At 41.5% G+C, this 17,345-nt stretch overlaps 3 protein-coding genes across 3 annotated transcripts; 1 reads left to right on the top strand and 2 right to left on the bottom strand.

Annotated features, from left to right (window-relative positions):
* Positions 1 to 503: 503 nt before the first annotated feature.
* Positions 504 to 5,410, bottom strand: LOC125879001 (RNA-binding protein with serine-rich domain 1-like). The gene is made up of 7 exons (XM_049560570.1): positions 5,348 to 5,410; positions 3,730 to 3,876; positions 1,843 to 2,028; positions 1,632 to 1,737; positions 1,305 to 1,458; positions 1,070 to 1,211; positions 504 to 952 (listed from the first exon to the last, which is right to left on the bottom strand). Coding segments are annotated over exons 1-7 (843 nt in total). The 5' UTR covers positions 5,350 to 5,410; the 3' UTR covers positions 504 to 846.
* A 31-nt stretch (positions 5,411 to 5,441) lies between these two features.
* On the top strand, positions 5,442 to 10,508 carry LOC125879006 (uncharacterized). The gene is made up of 4 exons (XM_049560581.1): positions 5,442 to 5,601; positions 7,874 to 8,559; positions 8,704 to 8,817; positions 9,369 to 10,508. The coding sequence occupies exons 2-4, from the start codon at positions 7,918 to 7,920 to the stop codon at positions 10,323 to 10,325; spliced, it is 1,713 nt and encodes a 570-aa protein (XP_049416538.1). The 5' UTR covers positions 5,442 to 5,601; positions 7,874 to 7,917; the 3' UTR covers positions 10,326 to 10,508.
* Positions 10,509 to 10,658: 150 nt separating this feature from the next.
* LOC125879007 (cytochrome P450 2K1-like) lies at positions 10,659 to 16,717 on the bottom strand. The gene is made up of 9 exons (XM_049560582.1): positions 16,360 to 16,717; positions 15,604 to 15,766; positions 14,233 to 14,388; positions 13,979 to 14,139; positions 12,288 to 12,467; positions 11,986 to 12,127; positions 11,365 to 11,549; positions 11,140 to 11,281; positions 10,659 to 11,051 (listed from the first exon to the last, which is right to left on the bottom strand). Exons 1-9 carry the CDS (start codon positions 16,558 to 16,560, stop codon positions 10,861 to 10,863), a joined length of 1,521 nt encoding a protein of 506 aa, XP_049416539.1. The 5' UTR covers positions 16,561 to 16,717; the 3' UTR covers positions 10,659 to 10,860.
* Between the last annotated feature and the right edge of the window lie 628 nt (positions 16,718 to 17,345).

A 17,345-nucleotide genomic window follows, 5' to 3' on the forward strand; every position in this document is an offset into this window, starting at 1 on the left:
CCCTTCTATAATTGATTGAGAATACATTAAAGGGGTGTTGTTGTTTATGTGCTGACTGCTCCCGTAGTGCCACCTGCCAATAATAATTTAAAAAAAAAAGTTATTTTTCCTTTAGAAAAAACGCTTCCCTTAGATCTCATTTCTTTATCCAGTAAATGATGCTTAGGAAGAGGAATGTGCTGTCACAGCTGCAGTGGGGCAACAGTGTGCAGCCTCCTACTGTACTTTAGGTTCAGTAGGTACCATCACTCAACACAGACTTTCAAATCTTATATCAAACTATAGCTGATTCCTTTGCCTATTAACCAGAACACTTCAATATCTCTATCCCACAGTTTTATATTAAATTTAGTCCACAGAGCAGGTATTAGAAACCTAATGACCAAGTATGATTACAGTGTTGCTGCTGAGCTGTGAGCACATTGCTGCATATCTCTTTGTTCATATTCATTTGAAAGTATGGCAGCCAAATTAAACATTAACTGACTGTTACACAGGGAACGCCTGTTTCAGCATTTTTATTTTTCAAAATGTCTAAAAATTCCAAACATGGTAAAAAGAAGTCATACTTAAAAAGAAATATTTGTAGATCTCTGTGAAGCAGAAACTCTGCTCAAAACACGATCAACCCTAACACAAAATATGAAAAGAGACTCACATTTGCACAAATAGAAAAAAAGAGAAAAGAAAAACATTTCCGCTTTCTACATGCAGGCAGATGTTGACGTTGGCTACAGTGCAGATGATTACACTTCTGGTGAGTCCATGAGGTCTGGAAAGCTAGATCTCCAGCTGATCTGGTGTCAGAGAAGAGATCACTTCTTATCGGGAGGCAGGAAATCTCGTCTATCTGGAGGAGTTGGAGCTGGAACGAGAGCGGTGACGCCTGCGACCAGGAGATCTGGAGCGGGAGCGGCGGCGTACTGGGGATCGCCTTCTTGGAGAGCGGGACCTACAGGGGAGGGAATGAGCAGACTTAATGCTCTGTACCAAAGAACATATATATATGCGTTCACGTGATCGTGTGAAAGTCAAATGTAGATGGACTGATTGAAATCATCCAACGTACCTTCTCCTCATGCGTGGTGGACTGCGACGCCACATATGTTGTGGTGGAGGCATTCTGCGAGGGGGAGAAGGTCTGCGAGGTGGAGGACGCACTCGCTGAGTTAGCACGGCAGATGCGGTGATTTCTTGTCCATCAATCTGACCTGTCAATAACAGTCATCACAGAGATTTATTCAACCAGTGTGCCTAGAGTAATGGTGTGACACAGAGGCAGTGAAGGACACACGCTGGCCTACCTCCGTCCATGTGTTTCAGGGCCTTCTGGGCCTCCTCAGGACTCTCAAACTCCACGTAAGCGTAGCCCCTGGACAGGTGTGGGTGGACTCTGTCCATCGGCATTTCGACCATTTTGATTTTTCCATAAGTGGAAAAGATCTCCTGGATGTGGTCCTGTGCAAAGAGGAAATACAGTATGCTTATTAGAACACTTCCCACCATTCCGTTTTGGTCCTAGAGATTATGAATGCGGTGTCCTTGTCTATCTTATGTGATGTTTCTGAGGTAGAGCTATGACCTTAAATCATGTTTTCTCCTATAAAAAGCTCAACAATTTCTCAGCTGACCTTGGTGACATTCCTGGTCAGTCGCCCTAAGTGAACTTTAGTTGGTTTTGGGCTGGGGCTTCTTTTCCTTCGCTCCTTATCATCTCCTCTCTTCTGTGTTTTGGACCTGCAGAATCACAAACAAAGCAGCAATTCATTTCATCATGACTTAAACAAGTGAAAAAAATACAAGACATCACTGTGAATAAAAATTTTGTAGCTGGTGACTTACGCTGAGCGGGAACGGCGGCGGTTGTCGTGGCGTCTACGGCTGGGGCTGGGGGAGCCTGAGGAGCTGGAAGAGGAGGAGGAACGAGAGCTTGAAGAACCAGAGCGGCTGGAGCCAGATGAGCTGGAGCCACTTGAGGAACCTGAGCTGGAGCCGGAGCTGCTGCTTGAAGTAGAGCTCGATCTGGACCTGGTCATGGTCAAAAAAACAAAACAAAATAAAACATGTTAGGTAACAAAATATACATATTTACTGGTACAATGTGTAACTTCTAGGGGGATGTAGTGGCATCTAGTGATGAGGATTGCAGATTGCAACAAGATGTTCATTGTTAGGAGGTTTTTCCTGGGAGCCAAAAAAATCCACAGAGGTCTTCTCCTCTCCAAAATAATTTATTTTAAACTGATAAAAACACTTAATAAAGTCTTTTCACATTAAGAAAACAGTGTTTTTCAACGCCCTTATAGTGGAGGGGCTGCTGACTATGGTGGCTGACACAAAAACATGAATGTCCCAACTAGAGCCAGTGTTTGGTTTGTCTGTTCTGGGCTACTGTAGAAACATGGTTGTGAAATATGGCTGTCTCCTCTGTAGATAAAAATGGCTCGCACTAAGGAAATGAAAACACAACAGTTCTTAATATTGGGTAATTATACACAAAAGAAACATTATTATATAATCCTAATAATCCTACACACTGGACCTTTAAAGGGGTAGTGCACCCAAAAATGAAAATTCAGCCATTATCTACTCACCCATATGCCGACAGAGGCCCTGGTGAAGTTTTGGAGTGCTCACATCCTTTGCGGAGATCGGCGGATGGAGTGGCTAGCACACCTAAAGGTAGACGGCGCCCCAGACTAACGTCCAAGAACACAGAATTGAATCCACAAAGTATCTCCAAACTGCTCATCCGTAGTGATCCAAGTGTGCTGCAGCCGCGACATAAAAAGTTGTTTCAAAAAACGTCATATGAACTCTGTTTTTAGCCTCACTGTAGCCTGTAGCTCTGACTGCTTCTCTGTGCGCGCGCACTCAGGGTGATTGGCGATCTCCGAAGAGCAGCAGTCTCCTCAGTACTGATGTCCAGATTCTCAAGTGCAGACATCGCCAATTCCCAGTCTGAGCAGCAAAGACTTTCCTCATCCGTTGACATTGCTTTGCATTTGAAACAACTACACCACCAGGTTTCCAGTGCTCGACTCCGGTATTCTGCGGCTGGCTGAGGGTTAGGCTCATGAGCTGTGGCAGCTGCTTCATACAGGAGCCTGAGTTCCATCCGTATACTCGGGCTCAAAAAAGAAATGCTGTTCCTCCTCAATTTCAAAGTCTTCAGACATGTTGGGCTGTCCTTTGCTAAAAGACCGTAGTGCAAATTATCTTTTAGCTACTGTGGTTACCGTTGTCTCCCCGTGTGGTGCACGTGTCACGTGATGTAAACACGGGTGAGCAAAGCTCATGCTTTCGCTGGTCTCGCGCAGGCACGCACATGTGAATGCGGAGCTCAGAGAAGCAGTCAGAGCTACAGGCTACAGTGAGGCTAAAAACAGAGTTCATATGATGTTTTTCCAAACAACTTTTTATGTCGCGGCTGCAGCACACTTGGATCACTATGGATGAGCAGTATGGAGGTACTTTGTGGATTCAATTTTGTGTTCTTGGACGTTAGTCTGGGGCGCCGTCTGCCATTAGGTGTGCTAGCTGCTCCCCCCTTGGATCTCCGCGAGGGATGTGAGGACTCTAAAACTTCACCAGGGCCTCCGTTGGCATATGGGTGAGGAGATAATGGCTGAATTTTCATTTTTGGGTGCACTATCCCTTTAAGAATGGTGTTGTCACTAATATAAACACTAATAATAATCACATAAAGAGGGAACTAAGAAAACAAACCTGCTGCTGCTACTGCCAGTAGAGGCACTGCGACGTTTCCTTGCTTTGTCCCGTCCTCTGTCCTTGTCTCCTTCCTTGGTGCCAGTCTTTTCTTTGCCTCTGTCTTTTGTTTTCTCCTCCTCCTTTCGCTTCGTGGGTGATGGTGCCCTAAAGTCAGAGGCAAGCTTCTGTTACTTTGCAAACAGAAAAGTTGTGAATAGTGTGAGGCTGTAACTAACAATTTACGTTAATGTACACTACAAAAAAAATGGAAACTGCATGACGGAACTCCCAAGAGCCCAATTTAAGTCCCAATTTTAGTCTTGAAATTGCTATTTTTTAATTAATTTTAATTCAAATTAATGAATATTTTCTAAGACAGGACATGAATCCTCCACACCAGATTCACCAATCACAACAAACAAACCATACAACAAAATAATACCACGACATACATGTTCAAAATAACAATAATTACACAAACGGCTATAAAACCAGCTTTAAAATGATACAAAATATCCTTTGTTGACCAGAACGTATTCTATCTATTGTTAAGTTAACTGAAGGAGCCTGCACTACATCCTCTTGAAGCTTGGTCCATGCTTTTACTGTACTAGTGTGACAGAGTTTGTGTCTTTTCAGAGAAACACCTGAGTGGAAATAATTTTCCCTCCCTAAAGTTCCCTCTTAAATTACATATATTATTCCAAGGCTGGGTAACAGGCTTAGACGAAATATATATTCTGTGAAAAAGCTCATTGATCTCCATAATGTCCCCTCTGTGTCTCCTGTGGACTAGAGTTGATGTAATTATCTTAATATCTCCTCATATAACATCTCTGTCAAACCTGGAATTAGTTTAGTAGCTGTCCTCTGAACTTTATCAAATTTTTATCAGTTCATTTTATTTAAATTTGTCTCATCAACAGACCAAAAACCGTCAAGTATTTAAACTACGATGACAGAAAACAAGTTTTTACAAACTTCTGAGAAGCTGGAACCAACAATGATTGAGATTTCTGGCTGATAAATGACTGTGATGATTAATCACTTATCAAAATTGTTGGCCACATTATTTTTGTCAAAGTTTATTGTCTCAGAATTTAAATAAGTGTAACTCCTTCTTCAACACATGAACATGATAAAGCAATGTGCCTGTGAGAACAAATATTACAGAGTATTTACTACCAAAAGGGAGTATGTAACTAAAGAAACTGAGGTACTAAGAGTGTAAATGTCTCACTCAGAGTAAGCACAGATCCTAACCAGGGTTAAACCGCCTCAATGTTGCAAGAACTGCCGGTATTTGCATTTTAAAATTCTCGGTTTTAATGTTACTGTATTATGAATGCGAGAAAGATCTTACATTGTTACTATTATCACAGAACCATCTCAAACCATTAAACTTTACAGCCAACAACGGCACTCGCGGACAGAAACTCGCCGCCATTGATTTTCATTCAACTGACTCCTCAAAACAAGGCGCTCGTAGCCACGGGGGCTGCTGTTTAATCGACTACCGCTCTATTTTTAAGCGCACATAAGGTTAAAAAAACAAGTCACGGTTTTTGGTATGTGATAAAATATGTAGTTAAATTAAAACCAGTTTGACTGCAATCAAATAAAAGGCTAAACTTACATGTTTTTCAAACGAGGTGATTTCGTTTCAACCACTTGCGCCCTGAAGAACCGTCGCTTAGTGATGACGCTGAAGCGGAAGTGACGTACTCACCTGAGCCAACTCATTTGTTTATTTATGTTGTCGATAAAAAAAAATGTGAGTTTACGTGTGTGTGGTCGTAATACTACATCATAGCTATGCTAGGTTGAAACATTTAATAATGTTACGTGAAATGATTTAAACACCAGTCAATCTTCCCTCTTGTCGACAAGGTGAGTGTTTCACTTTATGAGTTACCGTTACTATGCTAGCTGTTACCGTTAGCTAACATTAGCCCAGCTAGCACCGCTGAGCGAAATATTTTTAACCAGTCCTGTAAAACTTTTTTAATCTGGAGAAAAGCGTAACGTTAATCACGGTCTTGTGTGTCATTCATGTAGTCACAACCAGTTACGTTAGCCATCTCGCATTGTTAGCAATTAATCAAGCAAATAAATTCGACGACAGAATAATTAAGCAGCTGTTGTGATCTTAGGTAACGATAGTTTTTGATACGTGGATCAGTGACGCTAAATATCTCAAAAGCTCGTTGTTTAACTGAAATACGTCGGTACTGTGTTATAGCAAGAGTGCTACATGATATAACAATAATTCTTGAGAGTTGTTTTTATTTTTATTTTTCAATTAGGCTGGGCAATACATGTTAAAAGACCAGAGTCTTGACTAATAAACCTTGTAATGGGTCAACCTCCCAGTTTCCTAGATGGAAATAGGGGTCCACGCGCACCCCCCGGATTTTTTTGTGGCACTTGATTTTTCTTAATCCTTCAAGTGTCTATTTTCGGATTTTGCCAGGTACCAAGCTGAAATAATTTCCCAAAGCCTAATTTTTAACACTTTATTGCACCTGGTGCAATAAAGGGTGTAACTTTTGAAGTTAACAACATACAGAGACGAAAAAACACACGTTTCCATACAACTCTGACCCAAGGAATTCAATGGAATGATTATTTTCCTTTTTTCATGCACCTAGGGTGAAAAAAAATCCACCACCTGTTTTTTTTTTTAATCATTTAAGTGTCTATTTTAAGATTATACTAGCTAGCAGACTGAAATAATGTCCCATGGGGTTTATTTTTAACAGTTTATTACACCTATACCGAATCCAAAGAAATTGAAAATAGCTTAGCTTTTGAAGTAAACAACACAGAGAGACAAATGACACATTTTCCCATACAATTCTGACACAAGGAATGGTTATTTTTGACATTTGACAACTTTACTTCTGGACAAAAACAGCAAAAAATGTACATTTACCAACTATAGTTTCCTTTTTTCATGCGCATAGAGTGATTTTTTTTCACTACCTGTTTTTCCTTAACTATTTAAGTGTCTATTTTAAAATTATACATAGCAGACTAAAATATAGGCTAAGGTCCCCTGGGGTTATTTTTAACAGTTTATACTATCCTGAACCTGAAGAAATTGAAAATAGCTTTGCTTTTGAAGTAAACATGTTTCTATACAATTCAGACTCAAGGAATTCAATAAAATGGGTAGGCCTAGCCTACTAATAACATTTCAAACCATACTGACTATTTCTGGGAGGGAGGGCAGAGACAAACAAAAAGAAAAATACAGAAAAGGGCCAAATTCTGTAGGTGACTGAACATCAACTGCCAACTTTAGCGTTGGTTGGGACAGTGGGCCTGCACCTTACGACTGTAAGATGGTTGTCTCCCACTGCTCTCTCTTTTGGAAAAAAGTAAGCATTTGACCCTTTTATTAGGATATTTAGTCATGGACAAGCCTCCATATAATTTTCCTATACAGTTTATCATACAGAAATGGAGTCTGCATGGATTTTCTTGACTAGCTAGTGATGGTAGCTAGTTAGTTAGCTAGTGCTAATGTTTTCTCTTTTTTCAGGCTGATTGAATAGGTCTATACTTACTAACAATGGGAAAAAGCACAAACTGTAACACAGCTGAAGTGCCTAAAAGGAAGATTCAATCCCTATCATGTATTTTACATGTCCCAACTCTTGCTGAGTATGGTCATTTCACTATACTTATGCAAGGGAGGGCACAGCGAGAGGCTATCATATCTACCACAGTATTCGTGATGTGAGACTCTGTGAACCAGCCACATCGCCATGCCGTATGAAGGATATTTGTGACCAGATACCATTGACATTAGAGGGCTTGTCTTTGCATGAAACTGGCTATCATCAAAATTGCTACAAAAGCTTTACAGGGAAATTGGGTGGTTTAAAAGTGTCAAAGGCCTCTATATCTGGTGAATCATCATCATCATCATCATCATCATCAATAAAGGACTCCCTACGCTGGCTCAAATCTCTGTCAAATCAATCTGAAGGGACTTGGTGTTCCTTCTTGTTTCCAAATCAGTGCATTTTCTGTGACAAAATAAAAACCAAGGTCAAGGGTAAAACTGAAAAGCTTACAAAGTTTCAGAGTTGTAAACACAAAGAACCAGCTGTTAGTGTTAGTGTTAACTGTTTGTATTATATGATTCTTCTAGAGACTAACAGCCAAACTCACTCAGTCCCTGTGGAGTGAGAGACCATGGGCCGGCTGGATGAAGCCGCCAAACACAAGGTGGTGGAGCTGCGGAAGGCTGGTCTCAGTTTCCGTAAGATCAAAGCTGTGCTGGAGCTGGAGAACATCAAGGTGTCTGCCCAGGCCATCTACCTGTTCCTGAGGGAGTTTCAAGGGAGGCCGCCAGGGAGGGTTAGACCCATAGAGGCTGGAAGCAGCACATCACCTGCACAGGTGCAGCCTCGAGCCGGGCCAATACAAGAGAGCTGGAGTAACGTCCGTCTTCAAAATCTTCTGCGGGAGGCATCTCACCATGCCGGCTTTACAGCAGCTGCAAATTTTGCCAAACAGACGTCCACAAATCCAGATACTGGGGCAACGCCATCCGGGTCCGGGGAGAGCAGTGGAGGCAGCAGGCCGGAACAGCAGCAGGAGGGAGATAAGGAAGAAAATGACATCCAGATTGTTAGTGTCACCTCCCTTGCACAGAGCAGCCAACAAAGAGGTCCCCAGTCCACTGTAACAAGAGCAGAGGCGAGTGCTGTGTCTTCCACACAAACAGCTTCTGCGGCATCCATGAGGAGGAGAGTTACGCCTTCTCCGGCCATCAATTCAATGCTGGCGGCTCGAAAGAGGCTCTTGGATAAAGCGCTGTCACACAGGATGAAGGTAAAATCATTTGTCCCATGTGTTACAGTCCCATTTTTGGGTTTGTAATTATCGTCTACAATAGCAAACAATGTGTTATATGTTGAATACCATAAGAATCAAATCATCTGTCAGTCTTAACTTACATACATTGTTTTTCAACAGTCGTTCCACCAGGTGGCATCATTGTTGAGGAGAGATCACTCTAGTGTTCAAGGTGCTGATGTGAGAAGTGCGATGCCACAACCACCTGAAACTTACGATCTGACAACTGAAAAGGTGAGAGAAGAGCAACCCTGATCCTGACCTTTATTCACATTGAGTAAATTGTGTCTCAGCCCTTTTTTGATAACAGACATCAGTTAATTCTGGTGATCAGGCCACCGCGCAGATTGAGTCCAAGGTTATGTTTGTATAATGAATCCCTTACACCAGTTGATGGTACCAGATAGTATTCCAGCACCTAGCTACTGTGACAAAACTCATTGGTTTATGGACTCCTGTTTTGAGGCCTCAAGTTTGGCATTTCGGCCATTGCCATCTTGGTTTTTTGGAGCCAGAATGAGCGTATTTGAACAAGAGGGTTGTTCCTCCTCATATGGAATGCTGTGCACCAGGAGTTGAACTTTATCTCAGGACGCAGTCCAAATGCCCTGAAAAACAAGCATTTGGGAACGCTTGCGTGCCATGATGGCATTGCTCGTGCCTTCTGCGCATCTATATTGAAATCAGTTAATTTGAGGGTGGAAAAAATGTGGCATGTGTACGAGCCCTAAGATTGTAATCTAACTTTTTTATTGTTTCCTTCATATTTTTGTTTTGTTGCACAGACTGTTATGGAAGGCCAGTCTGGTGGAGGCAGTGCCCCCAGGCGTTTCCTCACACAGAGACCAGGTCTGTCTGTCCGTTCCCTTCACCCTCCCCCTCGGGTCGGCATTCGTCTTCCTAACCGGTCACCGGCACCTTTAACATCCTCAGCTCCCGGGGTTGCCGTCATCCGTCTGCAGACCCCTGGAGGCCAGGGCGCCACTCGTAGTGACGGGAACCCGAGCCCCCAGCAGGCAGTCCAGGACACGGGAGGGAGAGGCGGCCTACAGGAACAGATTCAGACCCTGGGCTCTGAAGTGCGCAGCTTGGGTCAGGCAGTGAAGATGCTGGTGGAGCAGCAGTGCTGCCTTGAGAGGGAGCAGGCGCAGCAGACACACATTCAGAAGCAGATCCTCAGCACTCTACAGAGCCTCGCTGCCAAATTGGGACGTTGTAGCGTTGTCCAGCAGCAGCACAACAAAACTCCATCACCCTCTGGTTTGCCAACGGCGTCTGCATCTACCTCTTTCAGCCAAGACACCTTCAACTTCAGTCAAGGCACATACACTCAGTGCAGCCAAACCCAGCCAAGCTACAACTCGTTAGAGAGTTTAGAAAACGTAGAGGCCTTTAAACTGCCAGGACTGAGCCCTTCAAGCATGAACGGGTTTCCACCATGTAGCAACGCTGATAACCTCACACTTACTCACACTCCCCCTCAAACACAACAATATGCAGCGGTGTACCCACAGCAAAACAGTCAAACACTCATGCCACCCTACACACAGTCCTATGTCCCCACATACAGCCAGTCACATTCTCAGACTTTCAGAGCATCAGAAAGTAAAACTTCAGATTACCCAAGCAGCTGCTCAGCAAGGACTCTCCAGGACTGCAGCGTGTCCACACAGCCGGTGATGAACTCTAACCATTCTTCACAGGATCAGCAGATCAATATTATCAAAGTGGAAGGACCTTAAAGGCCTTCACATGCCACACAGTGTTTTGGGACCATAAGGGCTCGGATGTGCTTTTTTTTAGGGTCATTTTAGAGTAGTTATTTAAGAGACTCATGTTTTTACAATGAACATATACTGTACATTTCTTAAATTAATTAATTTAATTACATTTTAACAGAGTACAAACAGCAATAGGATGCAGTGCTTTAGTAATAATGTGTTTATGATTTGTCTTTAGTACAGGCGGCCATTACAAAATTAGAGAAAATGATCATGTGCAGGCACTTTGTCATTTTTTTGTCACACCTGTTTGTTATTTTGTATCTATTATTTTTGTATCATTAGGAGTGGCATTACAGACTGTTAGTTTTCATAACTCTATGCTAACTGATTAAAAAAAAACAACCAATAAACAGATGTTATTGATCCAAAGCAAGTTCCCATTTCAGTGTGTAAGGCAGTGTGTTAGAGGCTAACGTATTATTTGTACGAATGCGTACAGCTAAAGCTTACTAAAGGTGCAGTTCATCTCATGAAGAGCTGCAGTTTAACAGGATTATTTGACCCTGCTGACGGCACACAGCTCATAAGGTAACGGGTTGAGAGTGAAGCCCACAGCTGGTGTCAGATCCAGTTCATCCTCTGTGACTCCAGATGGAGGAGTGAAACGAAAGCGCTGGAGGAGGGAGGTGAAGAAGAGGAAGAGCTCCATCCGAGCCAGGCTTTCTCCCAGACACGCCCTGCGACCTGTGAGATAACAAGTTGAGTGATCTGAAAACTGCAATTGGCATCAACTAGAGGTGTTAGATAGGCTTGTTTAGCTGAGCTTGCTAACCTGCAGAGAAAGGCATGAAGGCATCTCTCTTGACAAGCCTCCCATTCTTGTCCAAGAAATGGGCGGGATTAAAGGTGCGAGGGGTCTCCCACTCATTTTCATCCCACAGAACAGACGTTAAAAGAGGAAACACAATGGTCCCCTTGAGAAAAAAAGGTCTTTCGTAATTATAATGTTTCAGCATGCATGAACTTTAAGACTTCTTTCAATCAGTCCGCTTTTTACCTTTTTAATAAAATAGCCTTGGAAGGTCACATCTGTGCTGGTTAGGTGAGGGACAGCGATAGGAAGGACATTGGCCAGTCTCTGTATCTCGTGGATGACAGCGTCAGTGTAGGGCAGGTTCATCCTGTCCTCTGCCCGAACCTGACGGCCTCCGATCACCCTGCTCAGCTCCTCCTGGACTTTGGCTGGAAAATGCAGGAGGACACAATGGCTAAAAAACAAAGCAGCAGGAAAGTACTATAGAAATCCAGCATGATTGCATCTCACCTAAGTCAAACAAATAGGTGATAAGATAAGATAAGATAAGATAAGATAAGATAAACTTCACATGTCACAGCAGCTCATAAAACTTCTAGATGACTTCAATAAAAAAATAAATATAAGCCAAGGAGCAAACAAGCTGCATTGTGACCACCCAGCTATTCTGTAAGCCTGTCTGCACAACTGCACAACAAATTTCAGACCATATATTAAATCCTAGTCTTTTCAAAACCATTTCTGTCTGCTTTTAGGGTCTACCACTCCACCGCAAAAACTATTTCAGTTTCAACTATGATGTAAAGCACCCCTGTTGGGGACTGCACCTGAGTGCAACAGGTCTGATACAAGCATATTACTTACCTTGTATTTGAGGATACTTGGTCATGAATAACAGAGCCCATCTCAGTGTAGTTGCTGTAGTATCAGTACCAGCCGAAAAAAGGTTGGCAGTACTTGACACAAGGTTGCCTGTGTTGTAGAATGAGTCCATAATCCCTGAATCCTTATGAAAAGGTAAAAAGTTAAATGTGTTTATTTTAATTGTAAAGGAGCTCAGACCATTTTTCATCTTTCAGATATTAGCATCAATTAAGTCATAAAAATGTGAATAGAAGTTATTAGATTTCAACCTAGTATTAATATATTACACTAGATTTAAATACCTCTAGCTTCTGTTTATGGGCCAGGTAGGAGTCCACAAATCCTCTGCACATCTGAACATTTAAAGTTTCTTGTAGTTGTTTGATCAGCCGCCTTATTTGTTCTCTATTATCAGCAGCACTCTTCTTGAGACGCGCCCTGTTGCTCACCCATTTGGTCATCCAGGGGAACATGTTGGTCAACTGTTGTTTGAAAAAAAAAAAGAAAGGCAGGATTAAACACACTTTCAACCTGTTTGTTTTGTTTTCTGGAAGTATTTGAATGAACAAAGAATACCATCATGGTTGGTAATATATGGCAACAGGGACTGGACCAATGGTCAAACAGTTGTAGACAGCAGGGTGAAATTGGCATTGGCTTGCAGGCAGAGAGTCCAAATGGCGGGTAGGTAACAGGCAGACGAAACAAAGCGTTGCAACATTTTGGCATTGTCCAGACGTACATGGGCAGTTGTAAAAAGTCCCCACAAGGAGTATTATGAAAAAGTCTTAATCTAAATGAAAACCCCAAAACACAATTGAAGTGCTGCCAAGAGCACGCCAAACTAACAGGCAGCAAGATAATCCTCACTCTAAAGGCATGCAAAGAAGAAGACTAAAATGTTGGCCACTCAGAAGCCTTAAAAAAAGCAATTACCTAAGGCTACCTGTAGCAGTGGTGAAAATGCCACCTCATTAGTGACGCGTAACAAGGAAAGTAACGGAGCGCACTCTTGACGCTACAAAGTACCAAGTACCAAGTTTCTAAAATCTTTACTCTGGACAAAGTTTTACAGAAGGTCCATTATCAGTTACCTAAAATGCAATTTGTGTGTGGACAAAAGGGCAAAATGCTGAGAAAATATAGGCCTATGATGATCTGACAATGGAACAAAGGAAATGGACTGGTATATGGAGGGTGGCTGACGAGGGAATGAGATGAGGAAGTGGGTTGGTTGAAGGGGTTGTGAGGTGACCAGGGACTAAGTGACTAAGGGCAACTAGTGGATGGTCTGGGAAGTTAAAACTCATTTATACTCAACATTAGATACAGTGACGGACGGAGGTTTCTGTCCGTAAGCTTCTGGATATGGACGAAACAGAGCAGTACCACTGGAGATCATGGAGGCAGTGTGCTGTAGTTCAAGCAAGGTATGACCATAGGAGACAACAAAGAAATTTAAATAATGGTGGAACAGAATAAAACGGTAATACATAGGCCTACTGAAAAGAATTCTCCTTCCTCATGTATTGGCCTCACAGACCACCACCGTCTACAATGCTGCCTCCACTAAAAGGCGCATTATTACAACCCCCTCAACCGTCACCTCATTTGTTGATGTGTTAAGCTGTTGACTCTGAATCAGTTGTATCTACGCCAATATAAATGACAAATGGAAGTATGAGGGCAATGAAGTTTGCAACATTTTAAACAGACGGATCTATTTTCATACGTAAAGGGAGTATAAATGAGCCTTAAGAGGATGGTATATGGCCTGAGCAGAGGCTGGAGACAAGGGCAGAGAGCCAGGCCAAGCAAAATAAAGGCAATCAGCTAGAAAGTCCCCATGACAAATTCAATACACGAACAACTCAGTATATAATATGAAAGAAGAATAAAAGGTCCACATCCATGCTAATAGACCCATGAGTTTGTAATTTGCGTTACATCCTACAAAACGTACATCTTATGGTTAGTTTAGACAAAGTGGTACCTGCACTGACGGAGAGCCTGTAAGTCGAAGGTTCATATTGGCCCGGTCTATCATACGTGTAAACTCTGTATCACTGTATTCAAATCTGTTGCCATAGACAATTGCACAGATGATATTGGAAACTGCACAATTTATTGGCTCTGTGGGACTGAAGGGTTTACCTGCAACAAAAACAGAAACATTGAACGAGTTGAGTAAAACAACAAACAATATGTATTTACTGAAGACATAATACAATGGAGAGGAAGAGTTACCTTCATGCTTTTCAAACACGTTGAACAGATACTGAGTCTCCTCAATGATTTTCTCCTCTATCGTTTTTTTGCCCATCCCATAGTCTCTCAGGTTGCTCAGAGCAAAACGCCTCATTTCTTTCCATGACTCCCCATTGGCAAATAAGATTCCTTTATCTGAAGTGAAATCAAGTACATACGTACATTGTGTCAAAATATAATTTGTGCCGCATGAAATATTACAACAACAAATGTTTCATAGAGTCACCTGCTCTTTTCTGTATGACCAGTCACTCAGCCTGCACTCATCCTACCTCCCAGCCAATCACCTGTCTATACTTTTCCCGCTCCTGCCTTTCCACCACGCCCACCTCATGAAGTCAACTCAGTTCACCTGTTCCTCATTACTCCCAGCTAGAACATATACCCCAGCCTCTCAGCAGAGGTGGGTAGTGTAGCCAAAAATTGTACTCAAGTAAGAGTACTGATACTTTAGAACAATATTACTCAAGTAAAAGTAAAAAGTAGTCATCCAAATAATTACTTAAGAGTAAAAGAGTATTTGGTGAAAAAACTATTCAAATACTGAGTAACTGTTGAGTAATGTCTGATTTATTTGTTAAATAAGAACATGAATGTAATCAATCAATCAAAAGTAATAATCTGCAAATTCATGTATTTTAAACAATACCCCTTTAACTAAAACAGAAATTAACTAAGTCTTTACAAACATAACATAAATCAAGGCACAGGAAACACAAATATATTCTTATAGGCCTATATATATATACATATATATATATATATATATATATATATATATATATATATATATATATATATAATGTCCTCAGAGGTGGGTAGAGTAGTCAAATATTATACTCAAGTAAGAGTATTGTTACTTTAAAACAATATAACTCAAGTAAATGTAACTGAGTAAATGTAACTAGTTACTACCCACCTCTGCCTCTCAGTCACTTGTTGCCAGATCGTTCTTCACCACTCATGCAAGGCTCTCAAGCACATTATTCCGGACTGATTTCCTGTTGCCGACCCTGCCTGTGTCTGACCTGCCTGCTTCATCTGATTCCCAGTAAACACCTCAGCCTTCTGTCCCGGACCACAGGACCTGCTTTCACGCCCTTGGTTCCTGTTTGCCTGTAGCTGCTTTGCATTTTCATACGACGATGACAACGAACATCAGCTTGTTAGCATGCTAATGTTAGTATTTAGCTCAAAGCACAGCTGTGCCTATGTACAGCCTGACACGGCAGTTAATGTGGCTGCAGATTGTAAACCTTATTTAACATCACTTAATCAAATGCATATGTGTCATCTTGATAAATGAATACTATGAGTGATTGTGACTAAAATCTGCATCTGTATACTTACGTTCTGTGATAGTTAAGTCATTGAATGAGTGAGCAACATATCTGTCTCCAAACTCCACAGCATGGTTGACCAGTGCCTCCTTCAGTGTCTTGTATCCCGCCAGGATTACAACTTTCTGGGGTCCGAAATACAACGTGAACACCGATCCATATTTCTTGGAAAGCTATAAAACACGAAATAATGTTTTGATCAATGCAACTTTGAAAAAAAAAACAGAATATTATGACATTATTTAAACCAGGTCCCTTAAGTTATCTACACGTGCTTATGCACACACCATCAGTGTTTTCATCAGGACGAGGGCCAATTATTTCAGCATGTAGTACACAAGCGCACGTTTCAACACCTTGGCAGTGCCTTTGCAAAAGAAACAATATGATTTCTCTTCCTCAATACACCACACCATAGTTTTTTGAAACTTTATAACACAAGAAAGACCAGCTGCACATTCCACAGATTGAAAGCAATGGAAGTGTTTTCACCAGATGGTAGGTAAATGGCCCCTTCTATCTGATCAGTTTTTAAAAGGAACAGGTTCCTGTTTCAGTGTCAAATGCACATTAATGCGTTTAACAAGCTGGAATTAACAGGTGTGTTGCTTAAGCAAAGCTATTAACAGAAGGAAAGAGAAGGTTAGTCTAGCGATAGCTTTTTGGGATTGGAGCAGGGAATGTCAACTTAACATGCTATGAATTCCAAGCAGCTTTTGAACACTAGGGTATATTGCCAATTTAGTTTCCTGTATAATTTACATACCTTGAACAGTGTACTGTGGGGTGACTTCAGATCCAGCTGCAGCAAATTGCCCAACACAGGCAGTGGCCTGGGTCCTGGAGGCTCCTTTCTTTCATGGTCAAAGTTGGGGAAAAATACATACAAGACAAGTAGAATCAAAACAGTGCCCAGTACAGAGGTAGCACTGGCGTACTCCAGAAAAAAGCTTCCCATACCAGCCATACTTTTGACAAAGTCAGAGACAATATTTTTGTGTTATATGTTGTGTGAGTATTGGATTAAAGCCCCATCAGGTCTATTTAATCCTCTTGAATCCCAGATCAAGGTGTGAAGCAAATGCACTAAAGGCAGGAGAAGAAGAGCGTGACTTTGGTCAGACTCTGTGAAAAATATGTTGTGATACTGGTCCTTTGGTTAATAAACAACTATTAAATCCACTGTGACACCTAGTCCAAAGGTTTGCAAGTAAGTATAAAACTTAATATAAAATAAGAACTTGTGAAACAAAATTAATGTTAAACAAATCGAGCTGACTGACTGGTACAGGTACTGCTCTGTCTGCTGACATTGTATGACATGTACATAAATAATATATAATGTACACCTGAAAGATGCCAGATTGTCTCTGGCATTGAACCAAGTATTTCAGCATTCTTGTCATTTACCTTCCTGATGCTCCCTGCCCCTGACCTGGCTCTTTGTGTGGTTATTTTGACCTCTGCCTGTATTTGTTTTTGTTTTAGATTTTTGGACTTTTTATTCACCTAACTGTCATCTGTCTTATAGGTTTCTGTGTATTCTGCTTCAGTCAGCGTTTCACTTATTTACTTAAATGGAGTTCCTATGCCACAAACACCTGTTTGTTTTGTAAACTGAATGAAAAAAGTGATTGACACAATTAAGAGTAGTTAATACATCAGTTAAATGTGTCAACAATGAAAACATACATTGGACGGTGTTTCAGTACTTTACAGTTTTTCTCATTAGCTTCAGCACAAATAAACACA

This window comes from Epinephelus fuscoguttatus, linkage group LG19, assembly GCF_011397635.1.
Source record: "Epinephelus fuscoguttatus linkage group LG19, E.fuscoguttatus.final_Chr_v1".
Classification (NCBI taxonomy): domain Eukaryota; kingdom Metazoa; phylum Chordata; class Actinopteri; order Perciformes; family Serranidae; genus Epinephelus; species Epinephelus fuscoguttatus.

Bases quoted from the DNA above. Each gene is read 5' to 3' on its own strand.
- LOC125879001 (XM_049560570.1), bottom strand. The intron at 2,029-3,729 runs GTTTGTTTTCTT...GACCATGACCAG, and splicing joins ACTGGCAGTAGCAGCAGCAG to GTCCAGATCGAGCTCTACTT. The intron at 1,459-1,631 runs GTCAGCTGAGAA...CTCTTTGCACAG, and splicing joins TGACCAGGAATGTCACCAAG to GACCACATCCAGGAGATCTT.
- LOC125879007 (XM_049560582.1), bottom strand. From the start codon at position 16,560: ATGGCTGGTATGGGAAGCTTTTTTCTGGAGTACGCCAGTGCTACCTCT. The intron at 12,468-13,978 runs GTACCACTTTGT...TTCAAACAACAG, and splicing joins CAGGCTCTCCGTCAGTGCAG to TTGACCAACATGTTCCCCTG. The intron at 11,282-11,364 runs GTAAAAAGCGGA...TTTTTTCTCAAG, and splicing joins AAGGCTATTTTATTAAAAAG to GGGACCATTGTGTTTCCTCT.
- LOC125879006 (XM_049560581.1), top strand. From the start codon at position 7,918: ATGGGCCGGCTGGATGAAGCCGCCAAACACAAGGTGGTGGAGCTGCGG. The intron at 8,560-8,703 runs GTAAAATCATTT...GTTTTTCAACAG, and splicing joins CGCTGTCACACAGGATGAAG to TCGTTCCACCAGGTGGCATC. The intron at 8,818-9,368 runs GTGAGAGAAGAG...TTTGTTGCACAG, and splicing joins ACGATCTGACAACTGAAAAG to ACTGTTATGGAAGGCCAGTC.